The sequence below is a fragment of the Entelurus aequoreus genome, linkage group LG28, assembly GCF_033978785.1.
Source record: "Entelurus aequoreus isolate RoL-2023_Sb linkage group LG28, RoL_Eaeq_v1.1, whole genome shotgun sequence".
NCBI lineage: Eukaryota > Metazoa > Chordata > Actinopteri > Syngnathiformes > Syngnathidae > Entelurus > Entelurus aequoreus.
In genome coordinates, this window is record NC_084758.1 from 32,309,465 (window position 1) to 32,332,306 (window position 22,842).

At 38.7% G+C, this 22,842-nt stretch overlaps 1 protein-coding gene across 3 annotated transcripts in view; it reads left to right on the forward strand.

The window, feature by feature from the left end:
• LOC133645141 (glycine receptor subunit beta-like) overlaps positions 1-22,842 on the forward strand; it is a 99,373-nt gene that overhangs the window by 47,461 nt on the left and 29,070 nt on the right. For all 3 annotated transcript variants that reach the window (XM_062039983.1, XM_062039984.1, XM_062039985.1), the window contains exons 5-7: positions 8,959-9,185; positions 12,327-12,409; positions 12,488-12,628. In XM_062039983.1, the coding sequence (XP_061895967.1) occupies positions 8,959-9,185; positions 12,327-12,409; positions 12,488-12,628 (451 nt within the window). The remainder of the gene's footprint in view (positions 1-8,958; positions 9,186-12,326; positions 12,410-12,487; positions 12,629-22,842) is intronic.

The window sequence follows — 22,842 nt, forward strand, 5'->3', positions numbered from 1 at the left end:
AAAAATAAAGATAAACATCCAATACAAAAAAGTGTAAAACGAAATAATCTGGAGCACTGTAAACATTAAGTATTGCTTTTAAAATGTGCAAAATAAACATCCAGTCCAACACAGTACACAATAACCAATTCTACTCATTCCAGTGAGTGACTAACAGTTGTAATGAAGAAAGGTTAGCATGTCTACATGCTCTGGTTCTTTTCATGTTTACAATATTCCCAGCAGCTGAAACTAGGCGCTCAGAAGGGGTCGATGTGGCTGGAACTGAGAGCTAATTAGCCTTCACCTCAAGCCAGGACTGCGAGTGAGCTGAGCTGCAGTTGAAGTTTCTAGAAGGTCAACGGGCTCATAGTGATGTTACTAGTAGTTGACTGGGAGGTGTTTATTATCATTTGGGGAGAGTCCGCTGCCTGATGCTCACCTGCTAAACACATATCTGCTCGACACTGAAGCGCTGACTACATGCGCTCTGAATACGCACTGCTGATTGGCTGGTAACGCTCTGAATACGCACTGCTGATTGGCTGATAATGCTTCGTGTGTACCAATCAGATGGTTGTGTGGGTGGGACAATTCTGCGTGCTGAGACAGAGGCAGAATGAGCAAAGCAGCTTGTTAAGACTTTAGCAGCTAAAGTTAGCTTTAGCTTAGAAACTCGTTCGGTACACCCCCGTACCGAACCGAAAGCCCCGTACCGAAACGGTTCAATACAAAACACGTACCGTTACACCCCTAGCAGATACAAATGACACATTCATGTTTTTGTGTAATGATGACAACGTATGCTCACACGGACGATTGACTAGTTGATGGTTTTCTTTTCAAATGTTCGTTCATAGCCGTTGTGCTGCTATGATAGGCAATTTACGCTCGACACAGTGTGCATACAACAACATTATTAGGCCGTTTATTGAAATACTTTCACACTTTTGACCACTTTTGGCGTGATTTTTCCCCCTCGCTCGCACCGCTCGCATCGTCTGCTTTGCGCTTCGCCATGACGGTAGCATGACGTAAATATGCGACGCGTCGACGCACAAAAACGGCGTCGACGTATTTACGTAACCAATTACGTCGACGCGTCGTTTTAGCCTTATTCACTACGCACTGTAGGTCACCGGCGTCACAATGTAAACAGACGCCATTGGTGGATCGACACCTGACATCCACTGTAATGATACCAAGTACAGGCACGTATCTAGTCGATACTAATACGATTACGGCAATATTTTTTGGCATCACATCTTCTTTCGTTTAAAAAAAAATTATATTATGTTTATAAAGTCAGGAAATATGTCCCTGCACACACGAGGACTTTGAATATGACCAATGTATGATCCTGTAACTACTTGGTATCGGATTGATACCCAAATGTGTGGTATCATCCAAAACTAATGTAAAGTATCAAAGAAGAGAAGAATAAGTGATTACTACATTTTAACAGAAGTGTAGATAGAACATGTTAAAAGAGAAAATAAGCAGATATTAACATTAAATGTACAAGTAGATTAAGAATTCATTTTCTACCACTTGTCCTTAATAATGTGTACAAAATAATAGGTGTATAAATGACACAATATGTTACTGCATATGTCAGCAGACTAACTAGGAGTCTTTGTTTGTTTGCTCACTTACTAATAAGACAAGTTGTCTAGTATGTTCACTATTTTATTTAAGGAACAACTTGCAATAATAAACATATGTTTAATGTACCCTAAGATTTGTTGTTCAAATAAAGACAATAATGCCATTTTTTTGTGGTCCTCTTTTTTTTATAAAAGTATCTAAATAATTTTAGTACCGGTACCCAAATATTGGTATCGTTACAACACTAGTACAATCTGTACCTTAAGCGTCGTTCACACTGCAGGTCAAGTCTGATTTTTTTTTGCCCTTATGCGACCCGTATCGGATTGTTTCATGTCAGTGCAATTCCAGGCCTCTTTCGTATGTGGAAATAAATCGGATATTGGATATTGGTTATTGAACATGGTTTCCCGACTGAAACGTTCGTATAGTGCGTGGTCAGCAACCCGCGGCTCTCGAGCCGCATGTCTTTAGTGCCACCCTAGTGGCTCCCTGGAGCATTTTTAAAAAAGGATTTAAATAGAAAAAAAAGGGGGTAAAAATATGTTTTTTGTTTGAAAACAAACTACCACTGTTTAATATGTTTGTGTGTATGCTTCACTGATGAGAGTATATGGTGAACATCGTTTTGTCCTACTAATTTCGGCAGTTCTTGAACCCACCATAGTGTGGACTGTGACGCAACAGTTTGTTTACATGTTTCTTTCTTTGTCTCATTTTGTCCACCAAAAGTGTTATACTGTGCGTGAATGAACAAATGTGCACTTTGTTGATGTTATTGACTTGTCGGAGTGCTAATCAGGCATATTTGGTTAGTGCATGACTGCAAGCTAATCAATGCTAGGATGCCATTTAGGCTAGCTGTATGTACATATTGCATCTTTATGCCTCATGTGTAGGTATATTTGAGCTCATTTAATATCCTTTATTTTCATCCTCTTTGTATATCATTTAGTTTTGCATGTCTTATGACACATTATCTGTACATCATATAGGCTGCATTTCTTATAGTTGTTTGTGTGCCATGTTGTTCCAGACCACAGCAAAGATTACCTAACTTGCCAAAGATTGTTATAAATCTATTAAAAGAAGACAGCCTTAACTTGGACAAACGCATCTATACCTTTGGCCATTAAAAACCAGTAACTTCCAGGAGTTATCTCACCTTCTGAGTAGCCTCTGATTTACTAATGGTTTCTAATGTTGTAAAAATGTGTAGAATAAATATTACATTTCAACATTTCTGTCAACGAAGACACATAGTCATGTTGATAGTAGGCTATTATAGCTAATATAGACACTTACATCATGTGTTGACTTCATTATGAGACGTATACTGTATGCGACTTTTAATTTTTTGCTGCTCCAGACAGATTTGTTTTTTGTATTTTTGGTCTTTCAACGTTTTGGGTTGCCGACCCCTGATATAGTGAAACAGATGTCCCTATATAAAACAATGTACACATGAATAATTGGTTCTAGCCTCGAAAAACGTCCCTATTTATATTTAAAAAATGCACACTTTGAAAACACTATAATGTGTATATACTGTATATGTATAACAGGCATGTGATTTTTCCGTCTAAAGTCGGAATTCCGTCTTTTTTAATCTCGGGAAAAAAAAAAATGATCTCCCGTTTTTCCGTTTTTTTTCCGACCCTAAAGCAAGATTCGAGACGTAGTTTATATTACGCCGTAGTTGATTGGTCGATATGTTCCTTGTGACCAATCAGGACATCTGTTATGAATGATGACGTTAATAACGTCATCATTCATAATGGTTACTATGGCCATTTTCCATATGTAAACAATGTCGGTTCTCGAGAGAAAGGACGCTTTACGAGTAAAATAAATTGATAAACATGTCAAAAATAAGTTTTGATGGGTCTGGATGGAAAGGGAAATCACTGATACTGTTGGGAAGAAGAAAGTTACGACTTTATTCGGTGATTTTATTCGGAAAATCGATCGTCCCGGAAAGGTTTTGTGCACGTGGTGTCATGATAATATTGACTATGGATCACGAGGTTTCAAGGCTTTGGAAGTACATGCGAAACGCCAAAAACATATGAAACAACTTGAAGCAAGGAAAACACACTTTTCACTAGCTGGTACTTTTGGATGTCAACCGAAAGTGAGCAAACCTTACGGACTTCATCTTTTGTTTACATCGACAACTGCCGTAGACATGGAGAGGAAAGATCCACCCACTTCAGTTGCAGACAGGGTTGTTAATAATGAGGTAAGCTAAAAAATATGTGCTTGCGAAATACGCATGTTTGTTTTAAATATTAACCAATTATTGCTTCGCGAAATATAAATGTTTTTTTCTAAAAATAAAAAGCCACGTGAAAATATATTATGAAATTACAGAAATTCAAAGAGTCGCATTATTGATTCCAGTTAACAATTTATTTGAAATAAATTTGCATATAATACTATTTTGTAATATTAAGTTCTCATGTAGTCTGTTGAAACTATTGTCAGTGGTATAACAATCTTGAAGGTAAATATTTTCACACTTGTTTCATGCAATATGTCAGCGTCATCACATTATTATTATTTCCTATTTTCAAATATGAGTAAACAATATTGAACATGTTTAATTATTTTCATAAATGTATATCCTATTTTGGCGAAAAGAATGAAATGTTTACATTACATGAACTGAAGTAATGTGGTAATACTGTAAATAAACTGTAGATAATATCACTGATCAATGTGACACCTGTGGATGTGAAATGAACACAAGATGTAAATATTAGTGACTAAATACTGTTGGGACTGAACCATATACAGTGATTCATTAGGATCATTGGGTTATGTATGTTCTATTAATGATGTTTTCATGTCTTTAAACACTAAAATATTTTCTTCAAATGGTGCTGTCTTTGTTCATTTTAGCATGTTAAATTGGTGGAAAAACCAGGAGCTTCGGGGGGCGTTGCCCCCCTTGTCCCCCCACCAGGGCACCCTGGACGTGGCTGGGGGCCTTCGTCCCCCAGACCCCCGGAAGTTTTTTCAGTCTTTTTCATTGTGGTCAAATCACATGCCTGGTATAAAAATATGATAACAAGCGGGGAATAGCTCAACAATCTCTTTTTTTTTAACAAAACATCGCAACAGCCAGCTTAAATGTCAATGCGTCCACTCGCACACAAACGTCCCTTTGGTGCACTTCAAAATGTTACCAAACATGTTGCTACAATAATAAACAAAAGAGGTAAATCATTGCATCGTGTGTATTGAATATTTGTGGTATTTGTTGTAAACAAGCATAGCATCACCTTCCAGCCACAAACTAGCAGTGTGATGCGGTCCTCCATCAGCTTGTGTCCCCTCTAGCATCTTCTTCCAAAAAAGTCCGGTGTTATCACAGATAGGTAGAAAGTCCCCTTGGCGGATAAAATCCAAGTTGAAGAAGCAGCTTTGGCTGTCAGTGACGGATCTTCTTTTTAAACGTTTCCAAACACCCACTACTCGCCTTAATACTTCTTCCGTGCTGGGTTTCAGCATGGTCACTTTTGGACACAAAGTCACCATATGAATGGCGAGCCTTCTCTCAAATGATAGCCTCGGAAATGCTATTGCCGACTGGCTGCTTCTCATTTAGTTACACTAGCAACATCTTTTCCACCTTGTCTTAAACTTTCTCTCCGTCCTTGCAAAGATATTTAACTCCTTCGGCAGAGTCTGCAAGCATATAAACGATAATGGTTGCAATTGTGGACTTGTTTCTTCCATATTTGGGAGCCAATCCATGTACTTTTTGTGCCACCGTCTACTCCAAGCAAAATGTAGCGTATTTTCCGGACTTATACGGTGCACCTAATTTTTTTAATTTTTTTTCTCAAAGCTCGACAGTGCGCCTTATAACCCTGTGCACCTAATGTACGGAATAATTCTGGTTTTGCTTACCGACCTCGAAGCACTTTTATTTGCTACATAGTCTAATGTTAAGTGTGACCAGTAGATGGCAGTCAAACATAAGAGATATGTGTAGACTGCACCATGATGGCCACATGACCAAAGTAAACAACACCAACATTTTATATGTTCCATTAAAAATATAGAACATTACAAACGGCACTCAAAAATCTATCAAAATGTTTTAGTACGACTTTGGTAAGCTATGAAGCCAAACCGCTTGATGTGCGTCAACATACGAGTATTATTATGGTGTGTGTTTTGTTTCGCAATGTTATGCAAAATAAACGTTTCTAACCTTCTGGTACCTGCTGATCTGTATTTGGGATCTGCATGAATCCTGAAAAATTGCGCGTGTCCGCCTTTGTAGTCCATGCCAACACCAAAGTCGATAAGCTTCTTCTTTTTCTCTATCTTCTTGTTATGTTACATTCATCCTCCACTGTTGCCATTTCTAATATAAAGTAGTGTAATGTTCTTACTTATATCTGTCAGTAAACTTGCCAAGAAAACGCTAAAACATACCGGTGTAGTGAGTTTTTCATTATTCACCCAAGGAACTTTAGTTATTAGAGTTCCGGTCGGACGGTTTTTCACGGGTTGTTGTTGTTTCCGGATGAGGAGATGCTGCTCCGTTATCGATTGAAGTAAAGTCTGAATGTCATTAAAACAGTTAGCGCCATCTTTTGACACTTCTTCCACTCCCGTCCTTGCACGCTACACCGCTACAACAAAGATGACGGGGAGAAGACGCTGCCGAAGGTGAGCCACGTAAATAAGACCGCCCACAAAACAGCGCATCCTGAAGAGACTGTTAGAAATCGGCTTGAAGATGATCTGTAAAACATAATCTATGCAACATTTTGACCAAAGAACCACCATTACATGTTATGTAGACTACAAGGAAGTATTTTACATTTAGAAAAAAAAAAAAATATTATGACTCCTTTAATGCGTCTTATAATCTGGTGCGCCTTATATATGAAAAAAGATCGAAAATAGACCATTGGAAGATACGGTAAATAGGATGTAAAGTAGGGAACCCGCCTTTTAAAAATGTTGTTTTATAGGAAGGGATGTCATCAAAATGGCAGCACACCAAATGAATAAATACATACAAAAACGAGTTAAGCGACCGTACACAGAGGCATTGGTCGCACACCGAGGCATATTTGGCTCCTCCATCTAAACGTTTGTAGACCGAAAAGAAAGCAAATAAAGGCATTTGTGATCTGAGGTTCCACTGTATATGCGACGCGTCCTCCATTTAAACGCATTCATTCGACCACAGGTGAAAATAATATGTTTTAGTTAGTTTGGTTAGTTTTATTATTTCTTCGGTCAGTGGTCAACAAAATAAACAAACAGTTTTACATTAACAAACAGTTGTACATTCATGAATTGAAAATGTTGCTGAGAGAAAGGGTTTAGGCTGAAGTTGAACACTTATTGCGCCTAACCCTATAAACAAATTCAAATACAAGATGAGCTTCCTAAAAATATGAAATTTCCTTTGCACAACATATTATAAATACACCTTGTACACAACATAAACACTGTTCGATTATATACACAGTAAAGACATGTGAAATATCCTTGTACACGTGTTGGTTTAACCTTTGTACCAATTTTATACTATATACAAACAATTATACTTCCATTATTATTTATATCCCACATTTAGTTAGTAATTAACATTGATCATAGTATTAATTGCTGTGTTGATTCAAGAGTGATATATTTTTCCAAGACATTGGTCTTAAAGTGTTTTTTAAACTGGAACATTTGAAGGAATGATCCAAGCTGTTCCACAGATGAACCCCCCTGACAGAAACACATCTACTTTTTAAGCTCCTTCTTATGTTTGCTTTCTGAAAGACAGCTGAACCTCTGAGGTCATAGGGACTCTCCCTGGGTTTGAACCTCTCCTGCAGACACCCAGGCAGCATGTGGTTATGAGCTTTGCACGTCACAAGAGCAGTGTTGAGGTCAACAAGATTGTGCAGTTTTAATGTTTTTAATTGAATAAACAGAGCATTGGTATGGTCGTGATAATCCGCATAATTTACAATTGTAATCGCTTTCTTTTGAAGTAAGAACATAGAGTTGTTTGATTTGTAATTGTTAAGTTAAAGGTAAAGTACCAATGATTGTCACACACACACTAGGTGTGGTGAAATGTGTCCTCTGCATTTGACCCATCCCCTTGATCACCCCCTGGGAGGTGAGGGGAGCAGTGGGCAGCAGCGGTGCCGTGCCCGGGAATCATTTTTGGTGATTTAACCCCCAATTCCAACCCTTGATGCTGAATGCCAAGCAGGGAGGTAATAGGTCCCATTTTTATAGTTTTGGTATGACTCGGCTGGGGTTTGAACTTGCAACCTACCCATCTCAGGGCGGACACTCTAACCACTAGTTCACTGAGTACCCCAGATTTCAACACAATAGTTAAGATACGGGAGTACGAAAGAATTATATAACATGTTAAGAGCCTTTTGATTTACAGTTTTTAATTTTATGTAACATCGCAATAATTGTTGCCATCTTTTTCTTGAGTATATTTATTTACAGTTTCCAATGTCATTCATCATCTATATAAATTCCCCAAAATGTTGTTTAAAACACCCTTTTTATCTCCATATCATCAATTCTTATGTGACACGGTATGTTATTTTTCCTATTTCCAAAAATGATATATTTTGTTTTATTTAGGTTGATTGATACTTTATTGGCATCAAACCATTGCTTTAGTATGTGGAGTTCACTCTCTACGGTCTCTAGGAGCTGGCCAAGGTCTTGCCCAGAACAGTCCAGGCTTGTACAAACGTGTATCATCAGCAAAGAGAATACAGTTGAGTTTTTTAAAGACTTTACAGATATCATTAATATACAATAAAAACAATTTTGGTCCCAGTACAGAACCTTGGGGTACTCAATGTGTTATAATCTTTTTATCTAAATCTACATTATTCATATGCACATACTGTTCTCTGCCACCAAGATCACTTTTCAACCAATCATGAGCAATACCTCTGACACCATACCTTTTAGGAACTCACATGACACGCTCTTCAAGCAGACATGGAAGCAAATGATCCTGTGTAACTGCCAGAGCCAAAATACTTGTCCTCTTATTAATCTTTTATGCGCAATACTTCGGTTCCCAAAATGTAGACTTTAATTGCACAAAATCCTTGAAATTGCCACAAATGTTCCAGGACTGAGACCGATGAGAGTTGAAGCCATTTATTTCCGTCAACACTTGCAACGTCATGACATCATGTGGGTCAGTTTGCATTCACATTAGTAATCACATTTTCTTCTGTAATGTGAACGGGCACATAAAAAGATTGGATTTGACAAAAAATTCCGACCCTGCAGTGTGAATGAACCGCCTTAGGGTGATGGAGGACAGTAACCTTGTGCTGCCTTGGACCTTCACAGGACTACAGAATCAACATCTTCCTGCGACAGCGCTGGAACGACCCAAGGCTCAAGCTGCCGACGGACTTCAAGGCCGACTCGCTCACCGTCGACCCGTCGATGTTCGGCTGCCTCTGGAAGCCCGACCTGTTCTTCGCCAACGAAAAGAGCGCAAATTTCCACGACGTCACGCAGGAGAACATCCTCCTCTTCATCTTCCGGAACGGCGACGTGCTCATCAGTATGAGGTGCGCACATTTCAATGACACAAGGTAATAAAGTGTTAACATGCTTAAAGGGGAGCTGCACTTTTTTTTTTGGAACAATCCTTTCATGAGACAAGCACATATATGTTTTTATTTGTTTAATGCATTCTAACCCATAAAATAAAGCTAACAAAAGTCAGCTATCAATGGAGCCAATAGGAGGCGCTCTAATCCACCTATAAAAAAACATCCAAAAGCCTACATCATTGTTTTATATACATGCTGTAATGTAGTAACAGGCACATTCATAATATAATGTAATATTTACGTATTTTGCTCACAACATTTGCTTTTCCCTTCAACAGCAAGCACTAAGCATTAGGGCTAGACCAGGGGTCGGCAACCTTTACCACTCAAAGAGCCATTTTGGCAAGTTTCACAAATTAAAGAAAATAATGGGAGCCACAAAAAAAAATGTTTAATTTAAAATGAAAAACACCGCATACAAAGCTTAAATGCTTTGTGCTATGTTAACCAGGGGTCTCAGACACACGCACCGGCACGCACTTTAATGTGGAAATGTGATGTTAGTGCGGCCCGCGAGTTTTGAATGAATGGCGCTTGATGGCGTCATACTTGCCAACCCTCTCATTGGCGTGATGGCACTGCTTTTGGCGCCCTCTACAGCCTGCCCAAACAGTGTACTTGCTCGACCACATGTAGAATGCAGTCTCAGCTTGCTCACATAAGTGACAGCAAGGCGTACTAGTTCAGCAGCTACACATCTTACACTGACGGTAGCCTTATAAAACAACTTTAACACTGTTACGTTACAAATATGCGCCACACTTTGAACCCACACCAAAAAAGAATGACAAACACATTTCTGGAGAACATCTGCACTGTAACACAACATAAACACAACACAAAAAATACCCAGAATCCCATGCAGCCCTAACTCTTCCGCTCAACCAACGCACAGAGGAGGGGGGGTTGATGTGTGGGGGGATTTGGTGGTAGCGGGGGTGTATAATCTAGACCGGAAGAGTTAGGGCTGCATGGGATTCTGGGTATTGGTTGTGTTATGTTTATGTTGTGTTACGGTGGGATGTTCTCCAGAAATGTGTTTTTCATTCTTTTTTGGTGTGGGTTCACAGTGTGGCGCATATTTGTAACGTAACAGTGTTAAAATTGTTTGATACGGCTACCGTCAGTGTAAGCTGTGTGGCTGATGACTAAGTATGCTTTGCTGTCTCCTATGAGTCAAGTAAAAGCTTCATACAACATGTGGCTGGGCTGGCACGCTGTTTGTAAATGCTATAGAGAACAATTACTACAGTGCAATTAGAGCACTCCCTTAATTTAGTAATTAGAGTGAAAATAGGATTATATTTTCCGTGGGAGTTATCTAGGAGAGGCACTGAGATCCATAAATCTCCTGGGAAAATCGGGGGGCTCGGCAAGTATGCAGCTGAGCCGCATCAGAGTGGTCAAAGAGCCGCATGCGGCTCCGGAGCCGCGGGTTGCCGACCCCTGGGCTAGGCAATATGGACCAAAACTGATATTCCGGTATTTTTAGGTTGTATCGCGGTATGCAATATATATGTATTTTAAACTCAACACCACATTACTGTTATGACCAGTGTTCTCAAATGACTTTAAAAAAGTAATTGATTGAAGATACTCATTATTTAACCAAAAAACTTATTTAATTACTAATTTAATTACTTTTTAAAGCATGTAATTAATTACAAAGGAAAGTAATTAATGTGTTACTTTAAAAAAAATATGCAGCGTGTGCAATTTTTAAAAGGCAGTGTCTGTTGCCAGGCGACGTGTTTTACTGTATTTGTTAGCTTTACATACAGATTTTGGAGCAACATTATGCCATCCAAGCAACTTCTTTTTCATTGACGCCCCTGCTTATTTCAGCAAAACAATGCCAAGCCACATTCTGCACGTGTTACAACAGCGTGGCTTCGTAGTAAAAGAGTGCAGGTACTAGACTAGCCTGCCTGTAGTCCAGACCTGTCTCCCATTGAAAATGTGTGAATCCTAAAATACCACAACAGAGACCCCGGACTGTTGAACAACTTAAGCTGTACATCAAGCAAGAATGGGAAATAGTTCCACTTCAAAAATGTGTCTCCTCAGTTCCCAAACGTTTACTGAGTGTTGTTAAAAGGAAAGGCCATGTAACACAGTGGTAAAAATGCCCCTCTGACAACTTTTTTGCAATGTGTTACTGCCATTAAATTCTAAGTTAATGATTAATTGCAAAAAAAATGAAGTTTCTCAGTGTGAACATGAAATATCTTGTCTTTGCAGTCTATTCAATTGAATATAAGTTGAAAAGGATTTGTTGTATTCTCTTTTTATTTACCATTTACACAACGTGACAACTTCACTGCTTTTGGGGTTTGTAAATGAAGACAGATTTTTTTCCCTTCAACTTCCAGTGGCTCTTCTGGCGCGCGTCACTAGGACTAAAGCAACAAAGGAGAAAGTCGTGGGTTCAATTCCATGTCAGAGTTGAAATGATTTAAAGTTTTTTAACTTATGTTTTAATGATATTAATAGTTTTAATACACTGTTCCTCAGCATAGTAATTAAAAAAAGTGGATTACTGAGATATGAAATATGAATACAGCTGAGATGGGCTCCAGCACCCTAAGGGAAAAAAACAAAACAAAAAAAACACAAAATGTACTAAGACAGGTGTTGTATTTCAAAGATTCTGCCTTTGAGTGACACTTCATTATTGGTTATATTATTATCGGCCAGTCGGTGAAGCATGAGACTCAATTTCGGCGTCGTAGTTTGGAGCTCCATATTGGGGATCCTCTTTTTTGGACCAGAAAAGTATCCATCCAAAAAGTTTTTACTGGAACTCTGCAGGCGTACCTAATGAAGTGTCCAGTGAGTGTACTGTACTGCACTGCAGCGCTAAAAGTACCAGCAACATCTAAAAGTACCAGCAACAAGGTAGTGAGATCATTTCCCAGAAGTATGTAGAAAGACATCGTGATGATGTGTGAGTGTAATCTCCTAGTTGTGTTTCTCTGCTGCAGATGTAGAATATGCTCCCTATTATTCTTTCCCAAATGAGTCCCTGTGCAGGCGGAAATGAGACGATAATAAAATCAGCCCTTTTAATATACCGCTGATGTCTTCCCCTCCCAGGTTGTCCGTCACCCTGTCTTGTCCTCTGGACCTGACATTGTTCCCCATGGACACCCAGAGGTGCAAAATGCAACTTGAAAGCTGTGAGTCTGTGTAAAAATTCAAAGTTGCACCCGGATGCATCAGTGTCTGTATTTGTAACACAATGCTGTGTCCTGTAGTCGGCTACACCACGGACGACCTGCAGTTCATGTGGCAAACAGGAGACCCCGTACAGATGGACGCCATCGCTCTACCCCAGTTCGACATCAGACAAGAAGACATCGACTACGGCAACTGCACCAAATTCTACTCTGGAACAGGTAGGGCTGGGCAATGTGGCCTTTTATTAATATCTCCATATGTTTAGGCCATGTCACGATACACGATATATATATGGGATGATTCTATGTGTCTACATTAAAACATTCTTCTTCATACTGCATTAATATTAGGGCTGCAACAACTACCGTAATTTCCGGACTATAAGCCGCTACTTTTCCCCCTCGTTCTGGTCCCTGCGGCTTATACAAGGGTGCGGCTTATTTACGGCCTGTTCTTCTCCGACACCGACGAAGAGGATTTCGGTGGTTTTAGTACGCAGGAGGAAGACGATGACACAATGATTAAAGACTGACTTTTCATATACCGGTAGGCTGGTTATTTTGATAACGTACAGGCGAGCACTTTGTATTACTTTGTACCGTTGTATTATTTGTACTCTGCACGAATGCTGTTCGCCATGTCAAAGATAAAGTGCACTTTTGTGCATGATGACACACAAGATATTTCAATAACTGTCAAATAAAAATGAGCTGCATAATAGGAAATCAAATAGTGTATATCCTTCGCTATGTGGTAGGTTCCTGCGGACGTTATCTCCTTCTGTTGTTGACTATTTTTTTCATACGGTGTCGATCTGGAAATGGAAGACGCCAGCAGGCTCAATTGCGTCAGTGCTGGTTGCTTTGGCATTTTGTTGGTGTGGCACCAAACGGAGATGTTGACATGCAGAGTTTCAAGCACTCCTTAATATCTACACTGCAAAAAGTCAGTGTTCAAAAACAAGGGAAAAAAATACAAAAATTAGGGGTATTTTATTTGAACTAAGCAAAATTATCTGCCAATAGAACAAGAAAATTCGGCTTGTCAAGACTTTCCAAAACAAGTAAAATTAGCTAACCTCAATAAACCCAAAAATACCTTAAAATAAGTATATTCTCACTAATAACAAGTGCACTTTTCTTGGTAGAAAAAAAAAACGAGACCTTTTTGCTCAATATGTTGAAAAATATTCTTAAATGAAGTAAATGCTAGTGCCATTATCTTGACATAATGATATGCACTCTGCATCATGATTTTTTTTTTCATGCTTGAAGTAAGAAATTATTACTTTAAAAAAGTAGTTTTATACTTGTGAGTGTTGATGACACAGCTTTGTAACACTTGATATCCTAGTTTCAAGCATGTTTTACTCAATATAGCTCATCAAATCTCAGCAACAAGCTGTAATATCTTACTGAGATCATTTAGGACCAAAACACTTAAAGGCGTACTGAAATGAAATTATCTTATTTAAACGGGGATAGCAGGTCCATTCTATGTGTCATACTTGATCATTTCGCGATATTGCCATATTTTTGCTGAAAGGATTTAGTAGAGAACATTGACGATAAAGTTCGCAACTTTTGGTCGCTGATAAAAAAAGCCTTGCCTGTACCGGAAGTAGCGTGACGTCACAGGTTGTGAAACTCCTCACATCTGCACATTGTTTACAATCATGGCCACAAGCACCGAGAGCGATTCGGACCGAGAAAGCATTGATTACCCCATTAATTTGAGCGAGGATGGAAGATTTGTGGATGAGGAAAGTGAGAGTGAAGGACTAGAGGGCAGTGGAAGCGATTCAGATAGGGAAGATGCTGTGAGAGGCGGGTGGGACCTGATATTCAGCTGGGAATGACTAAAACAGTAAATAAACACAAGACATACACTACCGTTCAAAAGTTTGGGGTCACATTGAAATGTCCTTATTTTTGAAGGAAAAGCACTGTACTTTTCAATGAAGATAACTTTAAACTAGTCTTAACTTTAAAGAAATACACTCTATACATTGCTGATGTGGTAAATGACTATTCTAGCTGCAAATGTCTGGTTTTTGGTGCAATATCTACATAGGTGTGTAGAGGCCCATTTCCAGCAACTATCACTCCAGTGTTCTAATGGTACAATGTGTTTGCTCATTGGCTCAGAAGGCTAATTGATGATTAGAAAACCCTTGTGCAATCATGTTCACACATCTGAAAACAGTTTAGCTTGTTACAGAAGCTACACAACTGACCTTCCTTTGAGCAGATTGACTTTCTGGAGCATCACATTTGTGGGGTCAATTAAACGCTCAAAATGGCCAGAAAAAGAGAACTTTCATCTGAAACTCGACAGTCTATTCTTGTTCTTAGAAATGAAGGCTATTCCACAAAATTGTTTGGGTGACCCCAAACTTTTGAACGGTAGTGTATATATACTCTATTAGCCACAACAGAACCAGGCTTATATTTAATATGCCACAAATTAATCCGCATAACAAACACCTCCCCCCTCTCGTCCATATAACCCGCCAATACAACTCAAACACCCGCACAACACACTCAATCCCACAGCCCAAAGTACCGTTCACCTCCGTAAAGTTCATACAGCACATATATTTCCCCAAAGTTACGTACGTGACATGCACATAGCGGCACGCACGTACGGGCAAGCAATCAAATGTTTGGAAGCCAAAGCTGCGTACTCACAGTAGCGCGTCTGCTATCCAACTCAAAGTCCTCCTGGTTGTGTTGCTGCAGCCAGCCGCTAATACACCGCTTCCCACCTACAGCTTTCTTCTTTGCTGTCTTCATCGTTCATTAAACAAATTGCAAAAGATTCACCAACACAGATGTCCAGAATACTGTGGAATTTTGCCATGAAAACAGACGCCACAATGCTGTCCCAATATGTCCGCAACAATCCGTGACGTCACGCGCAAACGTCATCATACCGAGACGTTTTCAGCAGAATATTTCGCGGGAAATTTAAAATTGCACTTTACTAATCTAACCCGGCCGTATTGGTATATAAACTATCAGACTGCGTGGTCAGTAGTAGTGGCTTTCAGTAGGCCTTTAAAACAAGTAAAACACTCTAACATAAAATCTACTTATTGAGAAGAATTATCTTATCAGACAGAAAATAAGCAAATATTTCCCTTATTTGAGATATTTAATCTTACTTAGATTTCAGTTTTTGCAGTGTAGCGGTGACTTTTCAAATGATGCTACAAATTAGTAGTGCCGCTACTTTTTGTAGCAACGCTTTAGCTGCATACTTGACATATTACAGTTGTCTGTTCAATATCTTCCCGCTTGAAGCCAAACCACCGCCAGACGATGGATTCGTGCTGTTTTTCTTGGGAATTAATTATTCTTCCTTCATTTGTTACCAGATTCGCACCTTCTCTCTCTCGTAGTACCACTCGCACGCTCCGCTAGCACCACTAGCTACAGCTAATCTTACCCATGCCGCTACCTCTCTGCTCGGCAAGGACGTATGACGTTGCACGCGCGACAGTATGTGACGTATGTAAGAAGGTGTGCTTGTTTTATGTCTCTGTGAGAAGGAGAGACAAGAATAAATGATAAATGATAAATGATAAATGGGTTATACTTGTATAGCGCTTTTCTACCTTCAAGGTACTCAAAGCGCTTTGACATTATTTCCACATTCACCCATTCACACACTGATGGAGGGAGCTGCCATGCAAGGCGCTACCAGCACCCATCAGGAGCAAGTGGTGAAGAAAAGCCTGTAGTGTAATACCCGCAGCTAAAAGCAACTGTGTGACAACGTATAGTCCAATATCACCATATAGTCATTTTCTATATCGCAGAGACAAACCCACGATATGTCGAGTATATTCCATATTTCGCCCAGCCCTATGTTACACTGTCAAAATTCACTGCCAGCCATGTTGTTTTGGAGACACGTCGTTGGCTGTGAGTCAGCCTCTTATCAAGTTGCCATGGCAACACGGTTGGACACAAAGATTGCCTCTGTGCTCGAGCGCTCGGTGCCTGAGCTGCGATACAGGCGGCTCTTATGAGCAGTAAACACCTCACCAGATATTCCCGGTCATGTATGACTCACACTTTGGACCAACACCCACAAAAACAAACAGAACCCAATACAGGCCAGACGGCGATGCGTAGTCTAGATAGTCTTCCCCAACCTTTTTGTAACCCATGCACTGAACGTTTATACAACCGCGTGTTTTTCCTGTTTGGTCTGCTGCAAAGACTGGTTTTCATTGCCCAAAATCTAGTCTTACACAAATAATTGTACGGGAATGGCAGCAGCGTTTTATTGTCAATGTGGACATTTCTGGATAGTTCCCTTCAACTCTTTTTGAAAAATGTTGGAACAGGGAACTTGTCCTCCCACACCACACACACAAGTGGTTTTGTGCATGAGCATGCCTGGAAGTAAAACTATTTTTAAGTAACTGCTTTCATAATTTCAGTTGAGTTGGGTTTCCTGTTTTCCCATTATCCTTAATATTTGGCCTGGGAAGTTTTTTCTAGCGAAAAAAGCATGGTAACGTAGTGGACACTTTGACCCAGAGGTGACTTCAGAGCAGGGGTCCCCAAACTTTATATATATATATATATATATATATATACAGCCCGGTCCCCGGCCTATTGTTTTTAACCCAATGTGGCCCCGAGTATATATATATATACATATACACATACACTAGCGTTCAAAAGTTTGGGGTCACATTGAAATGTCCTTATTTTTGAAGGAAAAGCACTGTACTTTTCAATGAAGATAACTTTAAACTAGTCTTAACTTTAAAGAAATACACTCTATACATTGCTAATGTGGTAAATGACTATTCTAGCTGCAAATGTCTGCTTTTTGGTGCAATATCTACATAGGTGTATAGAGGCCCATTTCCAGCAACTATCACTCCAGTGTTCTAATGGTACAATGTGTTTGCTCATTGGCTCAGAAGGCTAATTGATGATTAGAAAACCCTTGTGCAATCATGTTCACACATCTGAAAACACTTTAGCTCATTACAGAAGCTACAAAACTGACCTTCCTTTGAGCAGATTGAGTTTCTGGAGCATCACATTTGTGGGCTCAATTAAACGCTCAAAATGGCCAGAAAAAGAGAACTTTCATCTGAAACTCGACAGTCTATTCTTGTTCTTAGAAATGAAGGCTATTCCACTAAATTGTTTGGATGACCCCAAACTTTTGAACGGTAGTGTATATATATATGTGTGTGTGTGTGTGTGTGTGTGTGTGTGTGTGTGTGTGTGTGTGTGTGTGTGTGTGTGTGTGTGTGTGTGTGTGTGTGTGTGTGTGTGTGTGTGTGTGTGTGTGTGTGTGTATATATATATATATATATATATATATATATATATATATATATATATATATATATATATATATATATATATATATACATATATATATATATATACTCGACATCCATTGCTTTCGGTCTCCCCTAGAGGGGGGGGGGGTTACCCACATATGCGGTCCTCTCCAAGGTTTCTCATAGTCATTCACCGACGTCCCACTGGGGTGAGTTTTTCCTTGCCCGTATGTGGGCTCTGTACCGAGGATGTCGTTGTGGCTTGTACAGCCCTTTGAGACACTTGTGATTTAGGGCTATATAAATAAACATTGATTGATTGTTGGATTGATATATATATAATGTCAGCGGATTTTATCCAGGGAAACCTACAAAACAGGCTTGTAGGGATAATATAGCCTCTGTGTTTTTTCCTAACGTATATTCCGCTCTACCCCGGTATTGAGCACTGTATAACGGATAAACCACAGAAACCTTGACTGTATATATATATATATATATATATATATATATATATATATATATATATATATATATATATATATATATATATATATATATATATATATCCCTACAAGCCTGTTTCGCAGGTGTCCCTGGATAAAATCCCCTGACGAGCAGGGAAACCTGCGAAACAGGCTTGTAGGGTTGATATAGCCTCTGTGTTTTTTCCTGACCTAACGTATATATATATATATATATATATATATATATATATATATATATATATATATATATATATATATATATATATATATATATATACAGTGATGTCACGTTATCGATGGGAAAATGCATTTTTAGACAATATGATTTGCCTGAGCAGCTAGGAGACACCGAGAGTGACAAGCGGTAGAAAATAGATTAGAAAGAACAGATTTTTAAAAAATTACAATTTTAAAAACTATTTTAAAAACTCATTTTATTTATTAATTTTTTTTAAACTTGGGACTTCCCGTGGGCCGGATTTTGGACGCTGGCGAGCCGGATCTGGCCCGCGGCCCGTAGTTTGGGGACCCCTGCTTTTGCGCAGTCCTTAGTGGGGTGGTGGGTGATGCCAAGGGGGGCAAATATGACCCTGGGCAACATGCTTTATCAGTATCATGCAGTGACATGCTTTAAACCCCGCTCGGAAAAGCTGTGCGCTGGAAAACGTTGTCATTGTAGCAAGTAATCAGCACAAAATGTTGCCTTCATTTTTGTTTTGTGTTTTATATATTGTGCTCCTGAGTTCATGTGGCTGATCAACTTGAATTTATTATCATTTGTTGACCTATTTGTAATTATTTTTTCATTATCAAATAGTTCAAGTGGGTCACAACATGTATATAGATTGAATAACGATTTTGTTTTAATTTCAGGAAAATTATTGCACTTTGAATCTTGATTAATACACGTTATCCACATCCATCCATCCATTTTTCTACCGCTTGTCCCTGTCGGGGTCGCGGGGGGTGCTGGAGCCCATCTCAGCTGCATAAGGTCTTAAAAAGTCTAAATCTAACTATTTTTTTTATTTTCAAATTTTTATTGTTTTTAATTAATCAATCCAACAAAATAATACACAATAATACCATAATAATACAATTGTAATTCCAAAACCAAACCCGGCCCAGCAACATTCAGAATAGCAATCAACAGAGTAATTGAGAGGACACACAAACATGACCCAAAACAATCCAAAAGTCAAACAAAATGAATAATATCAACAACAGTATCAATATTTATACGAATTCCAACATAGCAGTGATTAGAAATCCCTCAATTGACATTATCATCACTGCCATTTATCAAAAATAAAAACATTAAAAAAATGAACAATATTGTCACAGTGGCTTACACTTGCATCGCATCTCATAAACTTGACAACACCCTCCATCCATCCATTTTCTGCCACTTGTCCCTTTTGGGGTCGCGGGGGGTGCTGGAGCCTATCTCAGCTGCATTTGAGCGGAAGTCGGAGTACACCCTGGACAAGTCACCATCTCATCGCAGAGCTTGACCACACATTGTGTCCAATATTTTCCGCGAAGATAAAATAAGTCATATTTTAGGTTCATTTAATAGTTAAAACAAATTTAAATAATGGATCCCATATTCCAATACATGACTCATTATTACCAGGGAGTAATAATGTCATTATTGTCAGGGAGCCTACTTTGGTACCATTTTGTATTTACGTTTTAGCGTCCTTAAAAATCTAAACATTTTAAAAGCAAGACTGAAGTTTATGCATGGTTTAAATTAAAGTAACGTATATACATGTTTACGGCATTTCAAAATTGTATTCAAAATATTTATGAGATTTTAGGATAATTTTAATTTTAATTTTAATTTATACAAGTCAGTATGAGTTGGACTATCAACATCTATTCATTTTTTAGTATTACCCTTTTTGTTATGATGCATATTGAAAGAAATGCATTTTACTCTTTAATGACACGTTACTAAATTGATGCAGATCACCAAGAATACAAGTTTGCAGTGTCAAATCCAACTATTTGAAATGAAGGCCTTACAATGTTTAAATTTCCCCTAAACTCTCATAAATATTTTGAATATGATTTCGAAATGCCGTGAAAATCTACACTACCGTTCAAAAGTTTGGGGTCACATGTAAATGTCCTTATTTTTGAAGGAAAAGCACTACTTTTCAATGAAGATAACTTTAAACTAGTCTTAACTTTAAAGAAGTACACTCTATACATTGCTAATGTGGTAAATGACTATTCTAGCTGCAAATGTCTGCTCTTTGGTGCAATATCTACATAGGTGTATAGAGGCCCATTTCCAGCAACTATCACTCCAGTGTTCTAATGGTACAATGTGTTTGCTCATTGGCTCAGAAGGCTAATTGATGATTAGAAAACCCTTGTGCAATCATGTTCACACATCTAAAAACAGTTTAGCTCGTTACAGAAGCTACAAAACTGACCTTCCTTTGAGCAGATTGAGTTTCTGGAGCATCACATTTGAGGGGTCAATTAAACGCTCAAAATGGCCAGAAAAAGAGAACTTTCATCTGAAGCTCGACAGTCTATTCTTGTTCTTAGAAATGAAGGCTATTCCACTAAATTGTTTGGGTGACCCCAAACTTTTGAACGGTAGTGTACATATTAATAATACAGAAATGACAATGAGCATTATTACACTACAAATGGAGCAATACAAATACCAATAAAAATATCACTATTGATAATGAATAATAACAATAATTACCTCTAAGTATCAACAATACAATTGTTTCCAATGCAACAATAAATATATGTAATGATAACTTCTTAGAAATGAAGGCTATTCCACAAAATTGTTTGGGTGACCCCAAACTTTTGAACGGTAGTGTATATACGTTACTTTTATTTAAAATATGCATAAACTTCAGTCGTGCTTTTGAATGTTTCGATTTTTAAGGACACTATAACGTAACTACAAAACGGAACCAAAGTAGGCTACCTGTGCTGGCCGTTCGGAATTGATCACGCACAACCAGCCAGTGTGTTGTGCTCGCACAGCGGTGTGTTGTTACAACTTAGCGTAGCAGTGGAGAACATTTACAAAGCCGAATGACTTGCATAAGATGGTCAAGCGCAGGTTCAACGGTTTGTAGCTCCAGAACTTTTAATTTAATACATGGTTGAAGCCGATGGATGGAAACGTATAAAGTGTTTAGGACCCGGATGTGGAGCCAACGAGGAGGGAAGCGTTTGTAAACATTGCGGTGAAAGTGAATGGAATGATAATGTCAAAGTCAAAAATCTGGGATAAGTCTGTCTCAAACCTGCTGAAACGCCACAAACACTTGCACAACTGTACAAGGATCAACTTAATCCCCCATAGGAGTGTTAAGTGGGTAAAGTGGTGCCAATTGCTGAAGGAGATCAATATGAGATGTTTAGTAGTGAAGTCATAATATTACTTACAGTAAGCACACATTAATGTTTATGTGCTGTTAGTGTACTCACAGCAGTAAGACTATTAAAACAACAGAATTCTCTTATATTATTTCTATTATTCATACCAATATTTTCAGGTCAGCTTCTCATGCCTAATATTTTCTCTAAGTTCATACAGCAAGTGACATTAAACGCCATGAAGGTTGTCTGTTTGAATACTCTCAGTTTGTGGTGGGGTGAGCAAAGCAAAGAAGATTTGCGAATGTCATCTTGTCCTGCTTAAATAAAAAATAGTCCTTGTTTATTTGCAATATGTTTTCAAAAAAGTCGCGAAAAACAGGTAAAAATATATTCATACATACCAAATATAAAATGAGCTGAGCAAATTGGAATATTATCTACCGTAATTTCCGGACTATAAGCCGCACCTGACTATAAGCCGCACCAGCTAAATTTATGGGAAAATACAGATTGCTCCATATATAAGCCGCACCCGACTATAAGCCGCAGGGTTTTGATGTGTAATTAGCGTAGTATATAGGGGTTCCTGCTACCACGGAGGGGATTGTCGGGACAGAGATGACTGTTTGGGAAGGCAAAGCGTCCCATTTATTAACTATAAATCTTTGAATCATTCAATCAAACTTTCACATCTTTGACATGGCGAACAGCATTCGTGCAGAGTACAAATAATACAACGGTGCAAAGTAATACAAAGTGCTCGCCTGTACGTTATCAAAATAACCAGCCTACCGGTATATGAAAATTCAGTCTTTAATCATTGTGTCATCGTCTTCCTCCTGCGTACTAAAACCACCCAAATCCTCTTCGTCGGTGTCGGAGAAGAACAGGCCGTATATAAGCCGCACCCTTGTATAAGCCGCAGGGACCAGAACGAGGGGAAAAGTAGCGGCTTATAGTCCGGAAATTACGGTACATTATTCGCATCCAAATTCTGTTTTAAGGCTTGCAAGCCATATTCGCCTTCTTTCTTTATAGACAATCGCTCTGACTGCACTCTGTTTTTCACAAATGTGTGCAGATGCAGTACTACTGTAGAGGTTTTTATCTGTCTGCTCAATTCTGACAGCCGCAAAAACACTGCACAAGTTAACCATTTAGCTTTAGCAGAGATGCTCACAGTGCCTTTCACAGACAATATATTGTTGTGCTTTCCTCTACCATTGTTGACGTTCTGCTTGTTGTTGCATGAAAACAC